This window comes from Arachis hypogaea, chromosome 4 (genome assembly GCF_003086295.3).
Source record: "Arachis hypogaea cultivar Tifrunner chromosome 4, arahy.Tifrunner.gnm2.J5K5, whole genome shotgun sequence".
Lineage (NCBI taxonomy): Eukaryota > Viridiplantae > Streptophyta > Magnoliopsida > Fabales > Fabaceae > Arachis > Arachis hypogaea.
The window spans coordinates 125,486,115-125,502,448 of NC_092039.1; the positions used below are offsets into that span (position 1 = coordinate 125,486,115).

Consider the following 16,334-nt stretch of genomic DNA (forward strand, 5'->3'; position numbering starts at 1 on the left):
CTTTTGCTAAATATCAGAATGTTTCATTTTCATACTAAATATATGTTCTTTTATATATTTTTCGAATTTTTTTGTATTTCAAATGTGAATGTCTCTATTTCTTTAAGAATTTCATATTTTTTAAAATTTTATAGATATTTAATTATTTTTTCTAAAATATAATTGGATGTTTCTTTTTTCATATTTTTTTAATTTTATAGATATTTAATTATTTTTGTTAAAATATAATTGGATGTTTTTTTTGTTAAATATTAGAATTTTTTTCATATTAAATAAATGTTTTTTTTACAATTAATACTGACAAATAACAATTCTTTCCCAAATTCATTCTTTCAAAATGTAAACTCCGTACAAATATATCTGTATCATCGTCAAGATCTATATTGTATTTAATGTATTATATTAAGAAAAACATTGCAAACCGAAATCTAGGCACGACTTGACTTCGCCATCTGGCAATGTCAAACCAATAGAGGGAGAAGGACTTCCTGATAGAACATTGCAAAGGACTCCCCCTTCCTTAACTAGACGACCTTCATTTTCGCACTACAAGAAAAACACCCATTTAGGTACACTTGAAAAGTGTGGCCAAAAACGAAAAAAGTGATGTCTTAGGAGAAGGCTACGTTTTTTAGGCTTCGGAGACACTTTTGTAGGCGATGCCTATACTAGTGTTGTCTATTTTCAAACGCTACGCTTTTTTGTATCAAAGGCTACGCTTCTGACTTTTGAGAATAAGGTACGCTTTTTAAGTGATGTTGTTTAGGACCTAAGACTACACTTTTCAGGATTACTGCATCACTTTATAAATGTAGCAAATACTATACCTATAGCTACTCTATATAAATGTAGCCTTTTATCCCTCGTTTTTTTTTTAATATATATATATATATATATATATATATATAAACAGAAATTTCTAACAATTTTTTTTATTTAAACTCTAATATTTGAGAATATAATTATATATATAATCCTGTATTTTTAATTAAATTAGTTAATTATTATAAAATAAAAATGAATACATATATAATAATACCATACAATAATCTTTAAATAATAAAAATTATACTGAAACAAAATATAATTATACAATGAACCAAAAATAAGTATTCATATAATGCACTTAGAGTTTACTGCTAATAAACTAGAAAAAACCAAAATATTATATCATATAAATGTATCTTAGCTTCTAATAAAAAATATCATCATCAACCATACATCTTTCAATTTCCATCTTTGTCAATAAACCATCATGATCAGCATCTCAATCTTCACTCGCATCTTTAAAATTATCCTACATAATTATATAGAAAAATAATTATAATTTGAAAAAGTACAACAAGAAAAAAGTAATTAACATATTAATAACATATACAATATCCGAGCGACATAAATAATAGCATCCAGAGACGAGAAATTAATAATGGCATCCAGAGACGAGAAATTAAAGAAGGTGAAACTACTTTATGAGATATTTATTAAGCTTATTTGAATGGCATTACTTATCATTCTAAATTCAATAACCTATTGACTACTGTAGCTCAAATCTGGAACAAGAAAATGATCAAACAGTTGGATTAAAAAAATTTTAATTTGTATAGTATCTATTCTCAAGCAATCTGATAACAGCCCAAAATTCAAATCCAAAGCATGAATCTCACGAGGAAAAAAAGAAGAAGAATCCAAAGTAGAAAAAATCAACAAGTTTTGAAGTAATGTACAAACCAAATAGAGTCCATACTCTGGTTTTTTCTTCAGAACACCAACTATAACATAGTATAATTTCTCAAGTGATACAATATTCTAAAGAGTTGAAGTCACAATTTAGAAACAACTATATGAGATATTCATTAAGCTTATTTGAATGGCATTACTTAGCATTCTAAATTCAATAACCTATTGAGTATTGTAGCTCAAATCAGGAACAAGCAAATGATTAAACAGTTGGAATAAAAAAAATTAAATTCGCATAGTATCTATACTAATTAAATCTGACCACCACCCAGAATTTAAATCCAAACCATGAATCTCGCAAGGAAAAAAGAAGAAAAATTCAAATAAAAAAAAACCAACAAGTTTTGAAATATTAATCGCTTGGCATCATAATTTTCCCACTTCGATTTGGGTTCACCTCAGTTGGCTGTCTTCTTTGATGCAGTCAGCTCTTAGAAGTCCACTCTGGCCATTGAGGGGTGGCTGGCACACCTGATAGAATTCAGCAAAGCAATAGACTTAGTTACTTATTATACGAGAAACCAATATTTTGATAGGAACATAAGTAAAAAAATAAAGATTAATTCACCTTAACGAATTTGGCTTTCAGATTTTCAGTCCAATCACCAAGTATCTTAATATGAACACTTGGGTAATTATGATCCGGGGTGGAGGTTATGAAAAATGGATGCCTGTGATCACAGTATGTTTTGCTTGAATTTTGCTCAATGGAAATAATAAAAAACTAATTAAATTTTTATCACGACCTCAATTTGAAAATCATATACAAATCATCGCGAGCAAAATATATCATATCACTATGGAATATATATTTTTAATTTGTGTCTTCATCACTTGAAATGACACTAATTATATTAAATATGTAAAAAGAGAGTTAAAAAGAACACAATTCATTAAATTATTGCAATATAATTATTATGTTGCAACTTTAGATATAATTTCATTCCATGAACATGACCATTAAGATGTCACATTCAGCAAGAGTGATTCCATTATTGCAACTATATAATCTTCAAGTCTAGTTTATACTTTATAGGATACTCAGCCTAGCAACTAGAACTATTATACCAAAATATTTAGTTTATTTTGTTAAGAACATGAATAAAAATGCATAAGGTTTGCCATAAAAGTGTCTTACATAGGTATGCATCTCTAATATGTCAGTGAACATGCATAAAAAGATTAGTTACCGAAGCTGTTATTTGGTCATAAGCCAATTTAAGAACAAATCATCCAAAGTTTTTCTTCAAACAAATCCAGAGTTATCATAACAAATCAGCCAACAACTGGAACTAGACACTTTCTTTAGCTACCAGAAGTCAGTGTCATAATACTACTTTCTAATACGCATCAAGATTCTCAACTCAACACTACAACACACCCAATATCAGTACAATTTTGTGTATGCTTTTCCAGTTGACTTATCACAATTCACGACAACATCAAATAAACAATATAATGGAATTCAAAAGCTTAATCAGAATAGAACAGAATTGAATAAACACCAACTAATGATTTCATTTTCAAGCAGCTGAACACACACGCACGCACAAAATCATAAGAACCAAAATTAAAGGCATACACAAACCAGAGTAAGCAAAACGCAAGCTGAAGCAAATTCACAGAGTAGCATAGTTGTACACACATGCCATTATAATAGCCATATTCTTGAGAACACCCCTATCAAATCAAACAATGCAAGCTGATAAGCAAAAAGTGAATTAAATCGGAACCCTAAAATCAGAACTCTCTCAAATTTTAGAACAATTCAGTGGCCATAGAACTAGCTGAATTAAAAGAGATGTCCTAAATGGTGAAGATAAAGGAGAAAACAAGGAGAGTACATTTGATCTTGAGAAACACATTGATGCATATCTACTAGTCAAGTAGCTGATTTTCAGTTTATTTTCAATTTCAGTTTATCGATTGTATCTTTAGTGTTTTTACTACAGAATGCATTATTATCTTAATCTCTTTGCTTGTTAGAATCTTCTTCCCTATCTGTACAGCCGGCACATTTCAGTTCTTACTGTTGCTGGTTATTTAATCTCATTTATGAAGAATATAATGTTTTAAAGAACTGTTTTTTTTATGAGCATTTATCAAAAAATCTTATATCACACCAAGGCACGAAAGTTTTAAAGGAATGCTTGTTTATGTTTTTACTAAGCTTCTAGTTTAGGTTTCAGGAACATTACCTGAGATGGATGAAACATTTTTCAAAAGAATTGTTCTTGTGATTGCTTCGTCTTGCTAACCCCACCTTAGCTTTATTCTTGTTCTTGTTCTTGTGATTACTTCCTACAATCTTAGCTCTTAATGATGGTCCTCTCCTGTCATCAGTTTCTGAACATTTGGTACCAAGAGTCCAAGAGCATCAATCTTCATAGAAGTTATAATAAAATTCTTAAAAGGAGAAATGAGGGTACGAGAGTTCACTCACGCCGCAAATGGTCACCAAACCCCCAAATTGAAAACCCTAAAGTCGAAATCCTAACCCTCTGAAATTTTAGAACAAAATCGGCATGAGTAGATACCTTCTCCACCACGATGGTGAGCGACGGGATCAGAGGACGATGCTGACGACCGATGTGAGCACGCCGCGAAGACGACTGATGGTGAGCGACGGGATCAGAGGAGCGGTGAGTGTGGAAGAGGAGTGCCGACACCGATGGTTCTCGAGTGGATGGTGCGACGGCAGAACATATTTGGGGTTTGATGAGATAGTGACGAAGTGTTGGTGGTGATGAGGACTGAGGAGTTGGGATTCTCGAGTGAAATAATTCTAAAGTTACTTTTGTGTTGGTGAAAATGAAAAAAAAATTAGTAAGTGTTGAGGGATTTAGTAGTCTTACATGGATTAGGCAGCGTTTTAGAATCGCACCCAAAACATAATAAATGGGTTACTTTTTAAAAGCGTTTCCTTTGGTGTAAAAAGTGTCTCCATAGCTATTTAGATACGGCTACACTTTATAAGTGATGTTTAAAATATCTAAGGAGACACTTTTGAAGTGATGCCTCAATAGTGTTTCCTATTCTCTTATAAAAGGGCACCCTGCAAAAAAGCGTAACCTATTCTAAGAATAGGTTACGCTTTTCAAATGTAGTTTAAAAAAAGTGTGGCTGAATGGGTGTTTTTCTTGTAGTGCCGGCTCGAATGAGGCCAGTTGTGCTTAATGTTCCGAATGCAACAAATGATAATGGGAAGTCAGGTATAAATAGAACAGCTCAGGAGCCCGACATTAGCCGTCAGTTGACCAATGGCAATGTACCACATCTTTCTAGACCAGCTGCTAGAGAGCATCAGAAGGCTTTTGGCCGAAGCTCCAAAGGAATGCAAACAAACAGCAGTAATTCCGCATCATCTTCGGTCTCTATTCAAGGATGTGAAATTTATGATGATGCAATAATTTTTATTGACATGAGAGAAGAAACACTTCCTGATAGCAATAATGTACTCCACAATGTAGGTGCAGAGGCGCATGGTTGAGGAGGGAAGAGGAGAAGGTTTTGTCATTGACGAAGTTAAAGGTGGACTTCGTGTTGAAGTGGTTGCTTTGTATGCGCTTGTTGAGGGTGTCACGGAGAGCATGGAAGTCGCCGGCGCTTCCAACAGCATTAGTGAGAGAGAGAGGTCTATGCGTGTGATTGTTGGAGGTGGGTAGGTTAATGTGAGAGAGAAGAGGAAGGCTTTTATAGGTTTTAATTAGGTTTACTTAATTAATTTTAAATTTTTTAAATTTTGAATTTAGAAAAATTTAAAATTAATTATTAATATAAATTAATGTGATTTTGTTTAGTTTTTGACTAATAACCTTTTGGTTCTATATACTTTTCTATTTGAAAATATACATTAAGGGAAACAATACCCAGAAACGGCGGTTTCGAGGCCTATCTTTCAAAAGGAGAAAAGAACTACATCAGCAAACAACAGGTAAACATGGGAACAGAAAAAGAACTGGCAATGAAAAGAATTCAAATTAATAAAATCGTTTCAATATCCAGTTCAAGAGTAAAATGGATTATATAGTTTATACTCTTCGTTTTCACTATAAGGGAAAACAATATTTGACTTAATCAAAGACAACAAAACACTATACTCAACTAGAGAGACAAAAACACTGTAATTACCATGTCGGAATTGATATCGTCACTGATTTCTTTTTCTTTTTTTTTTCTTTGGGTCTTGGGTAAAGTTCTCTATCCTTGGCTTAGTCACAACAGGTTCCATAGGATGGAGACATACCCCCGCCCTAGCTTCTAAAATCTATTTCTGTCTCTGTGACGGGTAACAAAGATTCTGTATCTATTAACGATAGATTCTCTTCTATAGATTTTTCATGCGCTAAAGAGCGATGATGTGGCTGTGTGGTGACCTTGAAAGTGAAAGGACCAAAGGAGAAATCAGTAAGAAGGGGGAGCGTGACAGTGAGGGAAGAGGGAGCGCGGCAGTAAGAAGAGAAGAGGGTACAATGGCGAATGGCGATGAGAGGAGAGGTCAGACTTGGAAACAAACTGTGAGGGTATTGGAGTTTGAACTTTAGCTTTTCTAAGAAAGAGAATGAGTGACAGCAGAAAGAGAGGTTAGAATTTGTGAAACTAATATATATAAGAATATTTTTAGTTATTTTATATATAATTTTTTTTATAAATTAACTACTCTTTATTTTTTTTTTCTTATTACAACGGTCAGAGATACAATGCACACATACCAACTAGAGTCATGTAAGTTGGGATTTTTTTTGTATTATATAACTTGTATTTTACTTAAAAAATAGTTATTGTGTTTAATTTAATTATGTGAGAAAGTTATAAAATATTTTAAAATTATTTTAAAAAATATTTACATTAATAACTCGTGTTGTTTTTTAAAGTTACCGAAACAATACAGTTTCAGTGGCTAAACATTTTACCAACAATGACTTTACTTTTTTGAAAAAATTTGTTGAGGATAAGGGAAAAGATACCAAGGAGTCGGGTTTCATGCTCCTCGCTACCAATGTTTTAATTTTGGAATTGTTGTCCGTATTTAACTATCCTGAATTTGAAAAAAAAAAGAGACTGAATTTTCAAAAAGTTTTTATTGGTATTAATAGACAAACATTAACAAATTTTTATAATGGATCAACGTTTGATTTGTGGTAGTGCGGGTTTTAACACTAGTTATATATATAAATTACCACTATTCATATACTTACAGCATAATATTATCGGTAAAATTAATATCTTAAAAATATAATCTCCTTCTTTTTGTATATAATTATAGTAAAAATGATACTAGAAATATTATAAAACACATTATTAGAGTTATTCCAATGCCTCTTAAGATTGTAAACCATACGAATCTAATTTTTTAACACTGCTTGTTACTTTACATCGATAAACAAAAAAATAACACAATATATAGGAGCCCAAGATAAACTTGTATTCTTAAAAATAAGTTTAAAATAAAGCTCTAAAATATTGTAGCAATGCATATCATAGACATAAAACCTATGATAAAAGAGTTCTGAAAATTCAATTCTTTATTTTTCTCAATTTGAACGGAGCTACGAAGGTTGCTTCACGAATGAGCCAAAGTGCATTACTATATAATTCTTGGTTCGAACTACAAAAATACATAATTCGAACCAAGGTAGCTCGAATATTGATAGAACAAGTGATGCATGTAGTTCGAACCTAGTTGGTTCGAACTAGGATTGAGAGTAATTCTAACTAGGTGAGTTCGAATTACACGTTTGGACGCTTCAGCAAGTAATTCGAACCTAGTTGGTTCGAATTAGTCAAAGTTTGTCTCGAATAGTAATTCGAACTATGCTGTTAAAAAATTAATAATTTATTAAAAAAATTTTATTAAAAAATTTATTAAAAAAATTAATAATTTAAAAATTAAAAAATATATATTTTATTCCATACAAAATAATTTTAAAAAATAGCTTAAAAGATGTTATGAGTACTATAAAAATTTGTAATATTCTATTGATTTAGGTAAATACATGATAAAAATATTTTTTCTTTAATTTCTAAATTATTAGTGACTATGTGGAGTATTTCTTTAATGTCCTAAGTCATTAGGACATTACAAATTTTATAGTACTTCTAACATTTTTTAAGCCATTTTTTACATTATTTTGCATATTTTTTTGTAGTATAATTTAAATAAATTTATTAAAAAATATTCATGATAATTTTTTAATAAAATTATTTAAATTATATGATGAGATATTACATGATTCGAATTACGCATGTGGAAGTTCGAATCACTCTGATTCAAATTATATGGTGAGCAATTCGAATTCTATACAATACTCTTCTGCCCATTCTTGATAGCTAATGAATATTTTTTAATAAATTTATTTAAATTATACCACAAAAAAAATATTTTATTATATGCAAAATAATTTAAAAAATGGCTTAAAAAATTTTAGAAGTACTATAAAAATATGTAATGTCCTAATGATTTAGGACATTAAAGAAATACTCTACATAGTCACTAATAATTTAGAAATTAAAGAAAAAATATTTTTATCATGTATTTACCTAAATCACTAGAATATTACAAACTTTATAGTACTCGTAACATCTTTTAAGCCATTTTTTAAAATTATTTTGTATAGAATAAAATATATTTTTTAATTATTTTGTATGGAATAAAATATTTTCTTTCATTTCTAAATTATTATTGACTTTGTAGAATATTCTATTTAAAATTTGAGTACATTCATGTATTTATCTAAGTTATTAGAACATTACAAATTTTTATAGTACTCCTAACATTTTCTAAGCCATTTTTTTAAAATTATTTTGCATAGGATAAAATATTATTTGTAGTATAATTTAAAAAAATTTATTAAAAAATATTCATGAGCTATTAAAAATGGACAAAAAAATATTGTATGGAATTCGAATTGATAGCTCATTAATATTTTAAAAAAGTCTCATAATTAAATATTTTGTTAGATTTTTTTAACGTATAAAATAAAAAATATATTTTTTTAATTTTTAAATTATTAAATTTTTAATAAATTTTTTAATAAATTATTAATTTTTTAACAGCATAATTCGAATTACTATTCGAGACAAACTTTGACTAATTCGAACCAACTAGGTTCGAATTAGTTGTTAAAGCGTCCAAACGTGTAATTCGAACTCACCTAGTTCGAATTACTCTCAATCCTAGTTCGAACCAACTAGGTTCGAATTACATGCATCACTTATTCCATCAATATTCGAACTACCTTGGTTCGAATTATGTGTTTTTGCAGTTCGAACCAACCTGATTTAAATTATATAGTAATGTGCTTTGACTCATTCGTAAAGTAATTTTCAGCTCCCTTCTTATTTACGTCTTTTACCTCTCTAAATATGAAATAAAATTCTCTCAAGAAACACACAAGAGCTTATAAGCTGAACCCAACATAAAACGTTACAAAAATTATCATATTATTATATTAAACAGAAAAAAAAGACAAGTAGATAACCATTCCTTCAATCAAATCAAGCAAATCCCAGAAAATTAAAAATAAAAAAATTAACATACAATAGCAAAGAACAATACTAGATCTCATCATAACACACAGAATAAAGAGATGAAAGTGTTACCTAGATTATTTCTTTATCAATAATAGGTTTACCATTGTAATTATTTTTTAGTGAAAGTACATAAAAAAAGTACATAGTATATAAGGTGTAATAACTCAACAAATATTTTCTAAGGGGGATTTTTCATTCTCTCCAACAATGAGAAGAACCTATCTCTCTCCCTCTCTTAATCCCTTCTGATTCATCAAACCATCAACATCACAGCTTGAACAGCTTAGGGCATGAGATTTTCTTCGTGGTGCGGTGAGCGTGGAGAGCAACCAAGCTGTGAATCAAAAAAAAGTTGTGAATCGAGATCAATCCAATTTTGCCATTCTCTTTCTATCTCTAATTTTTCTTTCGACATTTTCTTTCCCCCATTCTTACCTCTTCCTTCAAACTCATCCAATTGAGTTTGATGAGAGGCTATTTCGCAAGATTCTTTCTTGGTGAACATAGCTGTTCCGATCAACGAGTTGGAAGGAAGAAGATCTGAATCCCTATTACTCTGTGATTCATTGATTTCTCAAAATGGCAAACATGGCAAACAGATCCTCCCATTGCAGAGGTCGTGGAGCTACATTGGCTTGCTCTCATTGCAACAACCAAGGCCACACAGAAGATGTATGCTATAAGAAGCATGGGTACTCCTCCCACTTCTACCAATGGCAGCAACATAACACCACCATCAATCACGTGATCACTGAGGGGCATGATGATATACTCAGTGACAAACAATTCCAGCTCAATTGTCTCCAAGAGAATATTGGAATATCAAGATCTGGATTCACTCCAGAGCAAAGATTTGCCTTGTTAGAGTTGATCAAAGACAAAAGTGTGCAGCAACAACCTCATAATGCAAATCAAATTTTGACTAATTCCATTCACACTTCCACTCCAGGTAAAACCATTGCATTACATTTTAATGCGAGAATTATGAGCATTATCACTCCAAAATCTGCACTATGAGTCATTGATTCCGGTGCAACAGATCATGTGACTTTTGACTTAAAAGATTTTGCAAGTTTTCAAAATATTGATCCAATCAATGTGATATTGCCAAATGGAACCAAAACTGTTAGCACCATCATTGGCACAATCACATTCTCTAAAAATTTTTTTCTCAAAAATGTTTTATACATTTCTTCTTTTGATTTTAAATTGATATCTGTGTCAAAGTTAACATCAAACTTACATTGTCAATTGTTAATCAATGATAAGTGTTGTGAGATACAAGATAGATCCACATCAAAAATGATTGGCATTGCTGAGTGTATAGAAGGGTTATATACAATGAGTAGAGAACCAGAATTCTCTCATTTTCCCCCTCTTCCAACAAAGCAAGCTTCATTGGCGGTAACTACTACTACTACTCATCCCACCACACCTTCACACAGTGAGCACAACAACATTTGGCATCTTAGATTAGGACACATACCCATGCATAAATTGATTTTTCTGAAGAAGTATTATCCTTTTATAGATAGTATTGCTTCAAAATTTCCTTGTGATTCATGTCATTTTGCAAAACAAAAGAAATTATCTTTTAATCTTAGTACAACTAAAATAAAATATTGTTTTGATTTAGTTCATATGGATATCTGGGGTCCTATTTCTGTCCCTTCCAATGAAGGACATAGGTATTTTTTGACTGTGGTGGATGGTAAGAGCAAATTCACTTGGATTTTTTTTTATGAAAACCAAATCTGAAGCATCACAATTGGTTATTAATTTTGTGAATTTTGTCGGAGTTAAGTGTATAAGGACCGACAATGGGCCAGAATTCACTCTAAAATCCTTTTTTGCATCAACTGGAATTTTACACCAAACTTCTTGTGTAGAAACACCAGAGCAAAACGGGATTGTAGAGAGAAAACACCAGCATATTTTAGGTGTTGCTAGAGCACTGCTATTTCAATCAGGAATTCCACATTGTTTTTGGCAATACGCAGTTGCTCACGCCATTCACCTAATTAATAGGCTGCCCAGCACTAACCTGAATAATGCTAGTCCTTATAAGCTTTTGTATGGCAACTTACCTGACCTTTCATATTTAAGAGTATTTGGTTCTCTTGCATATGCCTCCACATTAACAAATTCAAGAACAAAATTAGACCCAAGAGCCAGAAAAACAGCTTTTCTTGGTTTTAAATTAGGAACAAAGGGTTTTCGACTTATTGATTTAAAATCAAAGGAAATTTTCATATCCAGAAATGTAATTTTTTATGAAACTCATTTTCCATTTTTACATTCCACTAGCACTGACATTTCTGTAGTGCCCATTCGTACTCCAAAATGCATTGATCTTTTTTAATATGATACACCATCCACACATCATTTGCAATCACCCACACATACCACACTCATAGATTCAAATGAACATTTCTCAAGCTCAATGCACTCACCAATTTCCTCACACACCATTGCACCCATTACCACACCACACACTAATAATGCACCTGCATCACAACACTTTGACATCACACATGACTGCATTACTAGAAAGTCTGAAAGAGTCAAGAAACCGCCTGCTTATTTGAAGGACTATCATTGTATGACAACCCACACAGCTCACTCTAGCAATGTTTCCAACTCTAACTCTTTATATCCTATCTCACAACACTTGTCATATGATAAACTAACCCCGAAATATAAGTCACTTTCTCTAGCCACCACCTCAAATCAAGAACCTAGCACTTATGAGGAAGCGGCTGCACATGAATGTTGGAGAAAGACAATACAAGATGAATTGACAGCTCTAGATCAGAACAGAACTTGGTGTCTCACTGAGCTCCCAAAAGACAAGAAGGCTGTGGGTTGCAAATGGGTTTTTCGGGTGAAATTCAATCCCGATGGCACCATAGAAAGGCACAAAGCGAGGCTAGTTGCAAAAGGATTCACTCAAGTGCAAGGAGTAGATTATGGTGATACTTTTAGTCCAGTTGTCAAAATGACTACCCTACGAGTAATGTTAGCATTAGCAGCGGCAAAGAAATGGCATTTGAAACAGCTGGATGTCAACACTGCCTTCCTTCATGGAGATTTGGACAAAGAAGTTTATATGAAGATACCACCCGGTTTGGCTGTGTCACAACCAGGTTTGGTTTGTAAATTGCAAAAATCTCTATATGGGCTTAAGCAAGCAAGCAGGCAATGGAACATTAAGCTCACTCAGACTCTTGTGGATGCTGGTTATAAGCAGTTTTTTGATGATCATTCACTCTTCATTAAGAAACAATCTCAAAGCTTCACTGCCATTCTAGTATATGTTGATGACTTGGTTTTAACCGGGAATGACATTGGTGAAATCAATTCCATCAAGCAAGATTTGGATGACAAATTCAAAATAAAGGATCTTGGTGATCTCAAATACTTCTTGGGAATGGAAGTAGCACGCTCTAACTCTGGAATTCACATTTATCAGCGGAAGTACACCATGGACCTTCTCAGAGATTTTGGTTATCTAGATTGCAAGCCTCTCTCTACTCCATTTGATTATAGTCAGAAACTTTCAAAGGAATCAGGTACCATTTGAACAGACAACACTGTTTACAGACAGCTCATCGGCAGACTCCTTTACCTCACAAATACTAGACCTGATATCTCTTATGCTGTGGGACGTTTGAGCCAATTTTTGGACTGTGCAACAACTTCTCACCTACAGGCTGCTTTTCGTGTACTCCGATATTTAAAAGGCCGACCTGCAACTGGTCTCTTCTTTTCCTCTACTTCTAATCTGCATCTCACTGGATTTGCCGATGCTGACTGGGCTACTTGTGCCGATACTCGTCGCTCCATTTCCGGTTATTGCTTCATGCTTGGGAACTCGCTCATTAGCTGGAAGAGTAAAAAGCAAACCACAGTTGCCAAGTCCTCTGCAGAAGCTGAATATAGGTCTCTTGCTGTTGCCACTTGTGAAGCTAGTTGGTTATCTTTCTTAATGGATTTCATTGGCTTGCCGCTTCAAAAGTCTATCACTCTATTCTGTGACAACCAGTCAGCCATTCACATTGCCAATAATCCCATTTTTCATGAAAGAACTAAACACATTGAAGTGGACTGCCACATTGTTCGTGAAAAGCATTCGTCTGGTCTCATTCATCTTATGCCAGTTCGTTCCAAGGATCAACTTGCTGATTTTCTTACCAAAGCTCTGCCACCGGGTCCTTTTCTTGCCAATGTTTCCAAGCTAGGATTGTTAGATTTACACAATTCTAGCTTGCGGGAGGGTGTTACCTAGATTATTTCTTTATCAATAATAGGTTTACCATTGTAATTATTTTTTAGTGAGAGTACATAAAAAAAAGTACATAGTATATAAGGTGTAATAACTCAACAAATATTTTCTAAGGGGGATTTTTCATTCTCTCCAACAATGAGAAGAACCTATCTCTCTCCCTCTCTTAATCCCTTCTGATTCATCAAACCATCAACATCACAGCTTGAACAACTTAGGGCATGAGATTTTCTTCAGAAAGGAATATATAATAACCAATTAGTGAAAAAGAAGAAAAGAAAGATGAATACCCAGAGCTGCTGCAAAACTCATAGGAATATATAATAACCAATTTGTTACTTATATTTATATATTGTTTCTATTTCTATCCAATATCTATCTCTTTTTTCTCTCACTTTTTTCTCTCCTCTCCTTCTCTTGTTGGGGTTGCCTGATGGTGATTCTTTTCAGACTGGTACCCAATGGCAACCAAATTTGTGAAAAACAAGAGAAAGTTGGATACTTATATATTCAAGTTGAAACTTGAAACCCTAGTGAGAGAATTATAAGAGGAAAGAGCACGGATCGGACCAGAGAGAGAAAATTGATCCAAAGAGTATATTTTGATAATTTTTTTTGTTGTGTTGTCTTGTTTAAATGTACTGTCTCTTTTACCTTAACTTTTAGTCCACATATTTTATTAGCTTTTTTATTTAAATAAATTAATAGGAGAACCAAATTACTCAATTTTCCTAAATGGATTTCGAAAATGTGATTCTCCTAAACCATATAATATATAAATCGTCTTAGACTTTTGTGTTTTAAATAATATATGAATTATGTTATCTTGGAATGATTTATACATGAAACACATTGCACAAAAACATATAAATCGTTTCAAGTATTTGTGTTTTACAAAATGTATATAAATTGTCCTAGATTACCATGAGTTACGTTTTTTACCCTAAAACTCATTGCCTTAGCATAATTTACGTCTTAGAATTATAAGAGGAAAGAGTACGGATCGGACTAGAGAGAGAAAATTGATCCAAAAAGCATATTCTGATGATTTTTTTTCTGTTGGATTATCTTATTTAAATGTACTGTCTCTTTTACCTGAATCGGACTAGAGAGAGAAATTTGATCCAAAAAGCATATTTTGATAATTTTTTTCTGTTGTGTTGTCTTGTTTAAATGTACTGTTTCTTTTACCTTAACTTTTAGTCCACATATTTTATTGGTCTTTTTATTTAAATAAATTAATAGGAGAACCAAATTACTCGATTTCTTTAAATAGATTTCGAAAACATGATTTTCCTAAACCATATAATATATAAATCGTCCTAAATTTTTGTGTTTTAAAATTAAAAAATTATGGTTTAAATTATTTAAATAGGCCTAAAATAATTAAATAAAATATTGATATCTAAATTGTTAAGTACTGATTTAATTTTTGAGATTTCAATTACCATTTAATTTTTGAGATTCTAATTACAATTTGAGTAATGATCCTGCCATGCAAATAATTACTATGTAAATCATTTTTCAATTATTACTTTTCAGATATGTAAATCATTTTTCGCTCAAAACTATGTCGTTTTTTAAAGATTAAATAACCTGTTTTCATAAAAAGAAATATTATTTTGTGTTGTGATGTATCTAAAACGGTCATTAATCGTATAAAATAAAATAAAATAAAAGAATAGTGTTGGTAATTTGGTATGGATAGAGCGATAGAATAGGAGGGAAAGTGAAATACCTGGATACCATCCCCAGTTGCGAGAATGAATATGGCAGTGTCAACAGCACTTGTGCCACCTGTCATTTTAACCAAACTATCTTAATCATTTTTCTTAACATTATTTATAATAAAAAAAGTTTCATGCTTTTTTAATTATGCCATTTTTCATAAAAGTTAATAGAGAGAGTTTTAACAGAGACAAGAGTGGGACTAAAAAAACAAAAAACATCCCATCAAAATTTTAAAGTGCCTACGCATTTGGAACGATATTCAAAAGAGGCATACCATCTAACTCGATAATTGTAACAGGAAATAAAAACACCTTGAACTTGAAGGTATACTATATAATATATAGAATATATATGTTAATTACCTGAAAGAATATTAATAAATGATGGTGGTTGTATTATTATTCTTCTTCAGATTTGAAACCTTTCATTTTCTTCTCTTATTGTTTTGGCTATTTAATATGGAGAGAGTGGAAGAGAGGGATGGAATAATGAAGCCTTCTATTTATGATTCGGTTCTTGTGTATGTGAACATAGAATAAGAATTACAGATTGAAGGATCCAAGGAGAACAGAGAATAAGAGACAAAGAGAAGAAAGGGAAGAAGAAAGGAACTGTATTGTAACTGAATTGAATAATTACAGAGTCAATGGTGAACCAGTATTTATATAAGCTGAGTGAAGTGTAGAGTGTGTGAGAGAGCAACAGAAAGTTAGTTGAAAGACTAACAGTTGTAACTAACTCTAGCTGAGCTGGCACAGGTAGTTTCTAGAGAGTGACTACACTAACTACACTAACAAAAGGTACCTAAACAGCGAAGATTATGTGCTAATGTTTGATGAGAATTTTTTATTAGAAATAATTTAGTATATTATTTATCACATAAAGCTTTTTTTTAGTATTAAAGGTCATAATTTTTATTTAAGTTAATTACGATTAGTAGTAGTAAATGTTAATTAGACTATTTTTTATTTAATAATAAAAACTCCCGTAGTATAACTATTTTTTTATAAAGTTATTATTTAAAAATTATATTTAACATATTTAATTA

The 16,334-nt window shown here is 31.6% G+C and overlaps 1 protein-coding gene across 8 annotated transcripts; it reads right to left on the reverse strand.

Annotated features, from left to right (window-relative positions):
* Positions 1-1,009: 1,009 nt before the first annotated feature.
* LOC112797978 (respiratory burst oxidase homolog protein B) lies at positions 1,010-15,964 on the reverse strand. 8 transcript variants are annotated; one of them, XM_029298042.2, is made up of 7 exons: positions 15,649-15,964; positions 15,294-15,352; positions 3,936-4,083; positions 3,326-3,417; positions 2,306-2,408; positions 2,135-2,208; positions 1,010-1,297 (listed from the first exon to the last, which is right to left on the reverse strand). In XM_029298042.2, exons 3-7 carry the CDS (start codon positions 3,951-3,953, stop codon positions 1,243-1,245), a joined length of 342 nt encoding a protein of 113 aa, XP_029153875.1. In that variant the 5' UTR covers positions 3,954-4,083; positions 15,294-15,352; positions 15,649-15,964; the 3' UTR covers positions 1,010-1,242. The 8 variants fall into 8 exon arrangements, 6 of the variants coding, with proteins under 6 accessions (XP_029153875.1, XP_072092332.1, XP_072092331.1 ...); XM_072236231.1 differs by lacking the exon at positions 3,936-4,083 and having other exon boundaries at positions 15,649-15,955; XM_072236230.1 differs by lacking the exons at positions 15,294-15,352; positions 15,649-15,964 and adding an exon at positions 4,275-8,122 and having other exon boundaries at positions 3,936-4,119.
* Between the last annotated feature and the right edge of the window lie 370 nt (positions 15,965-16,334).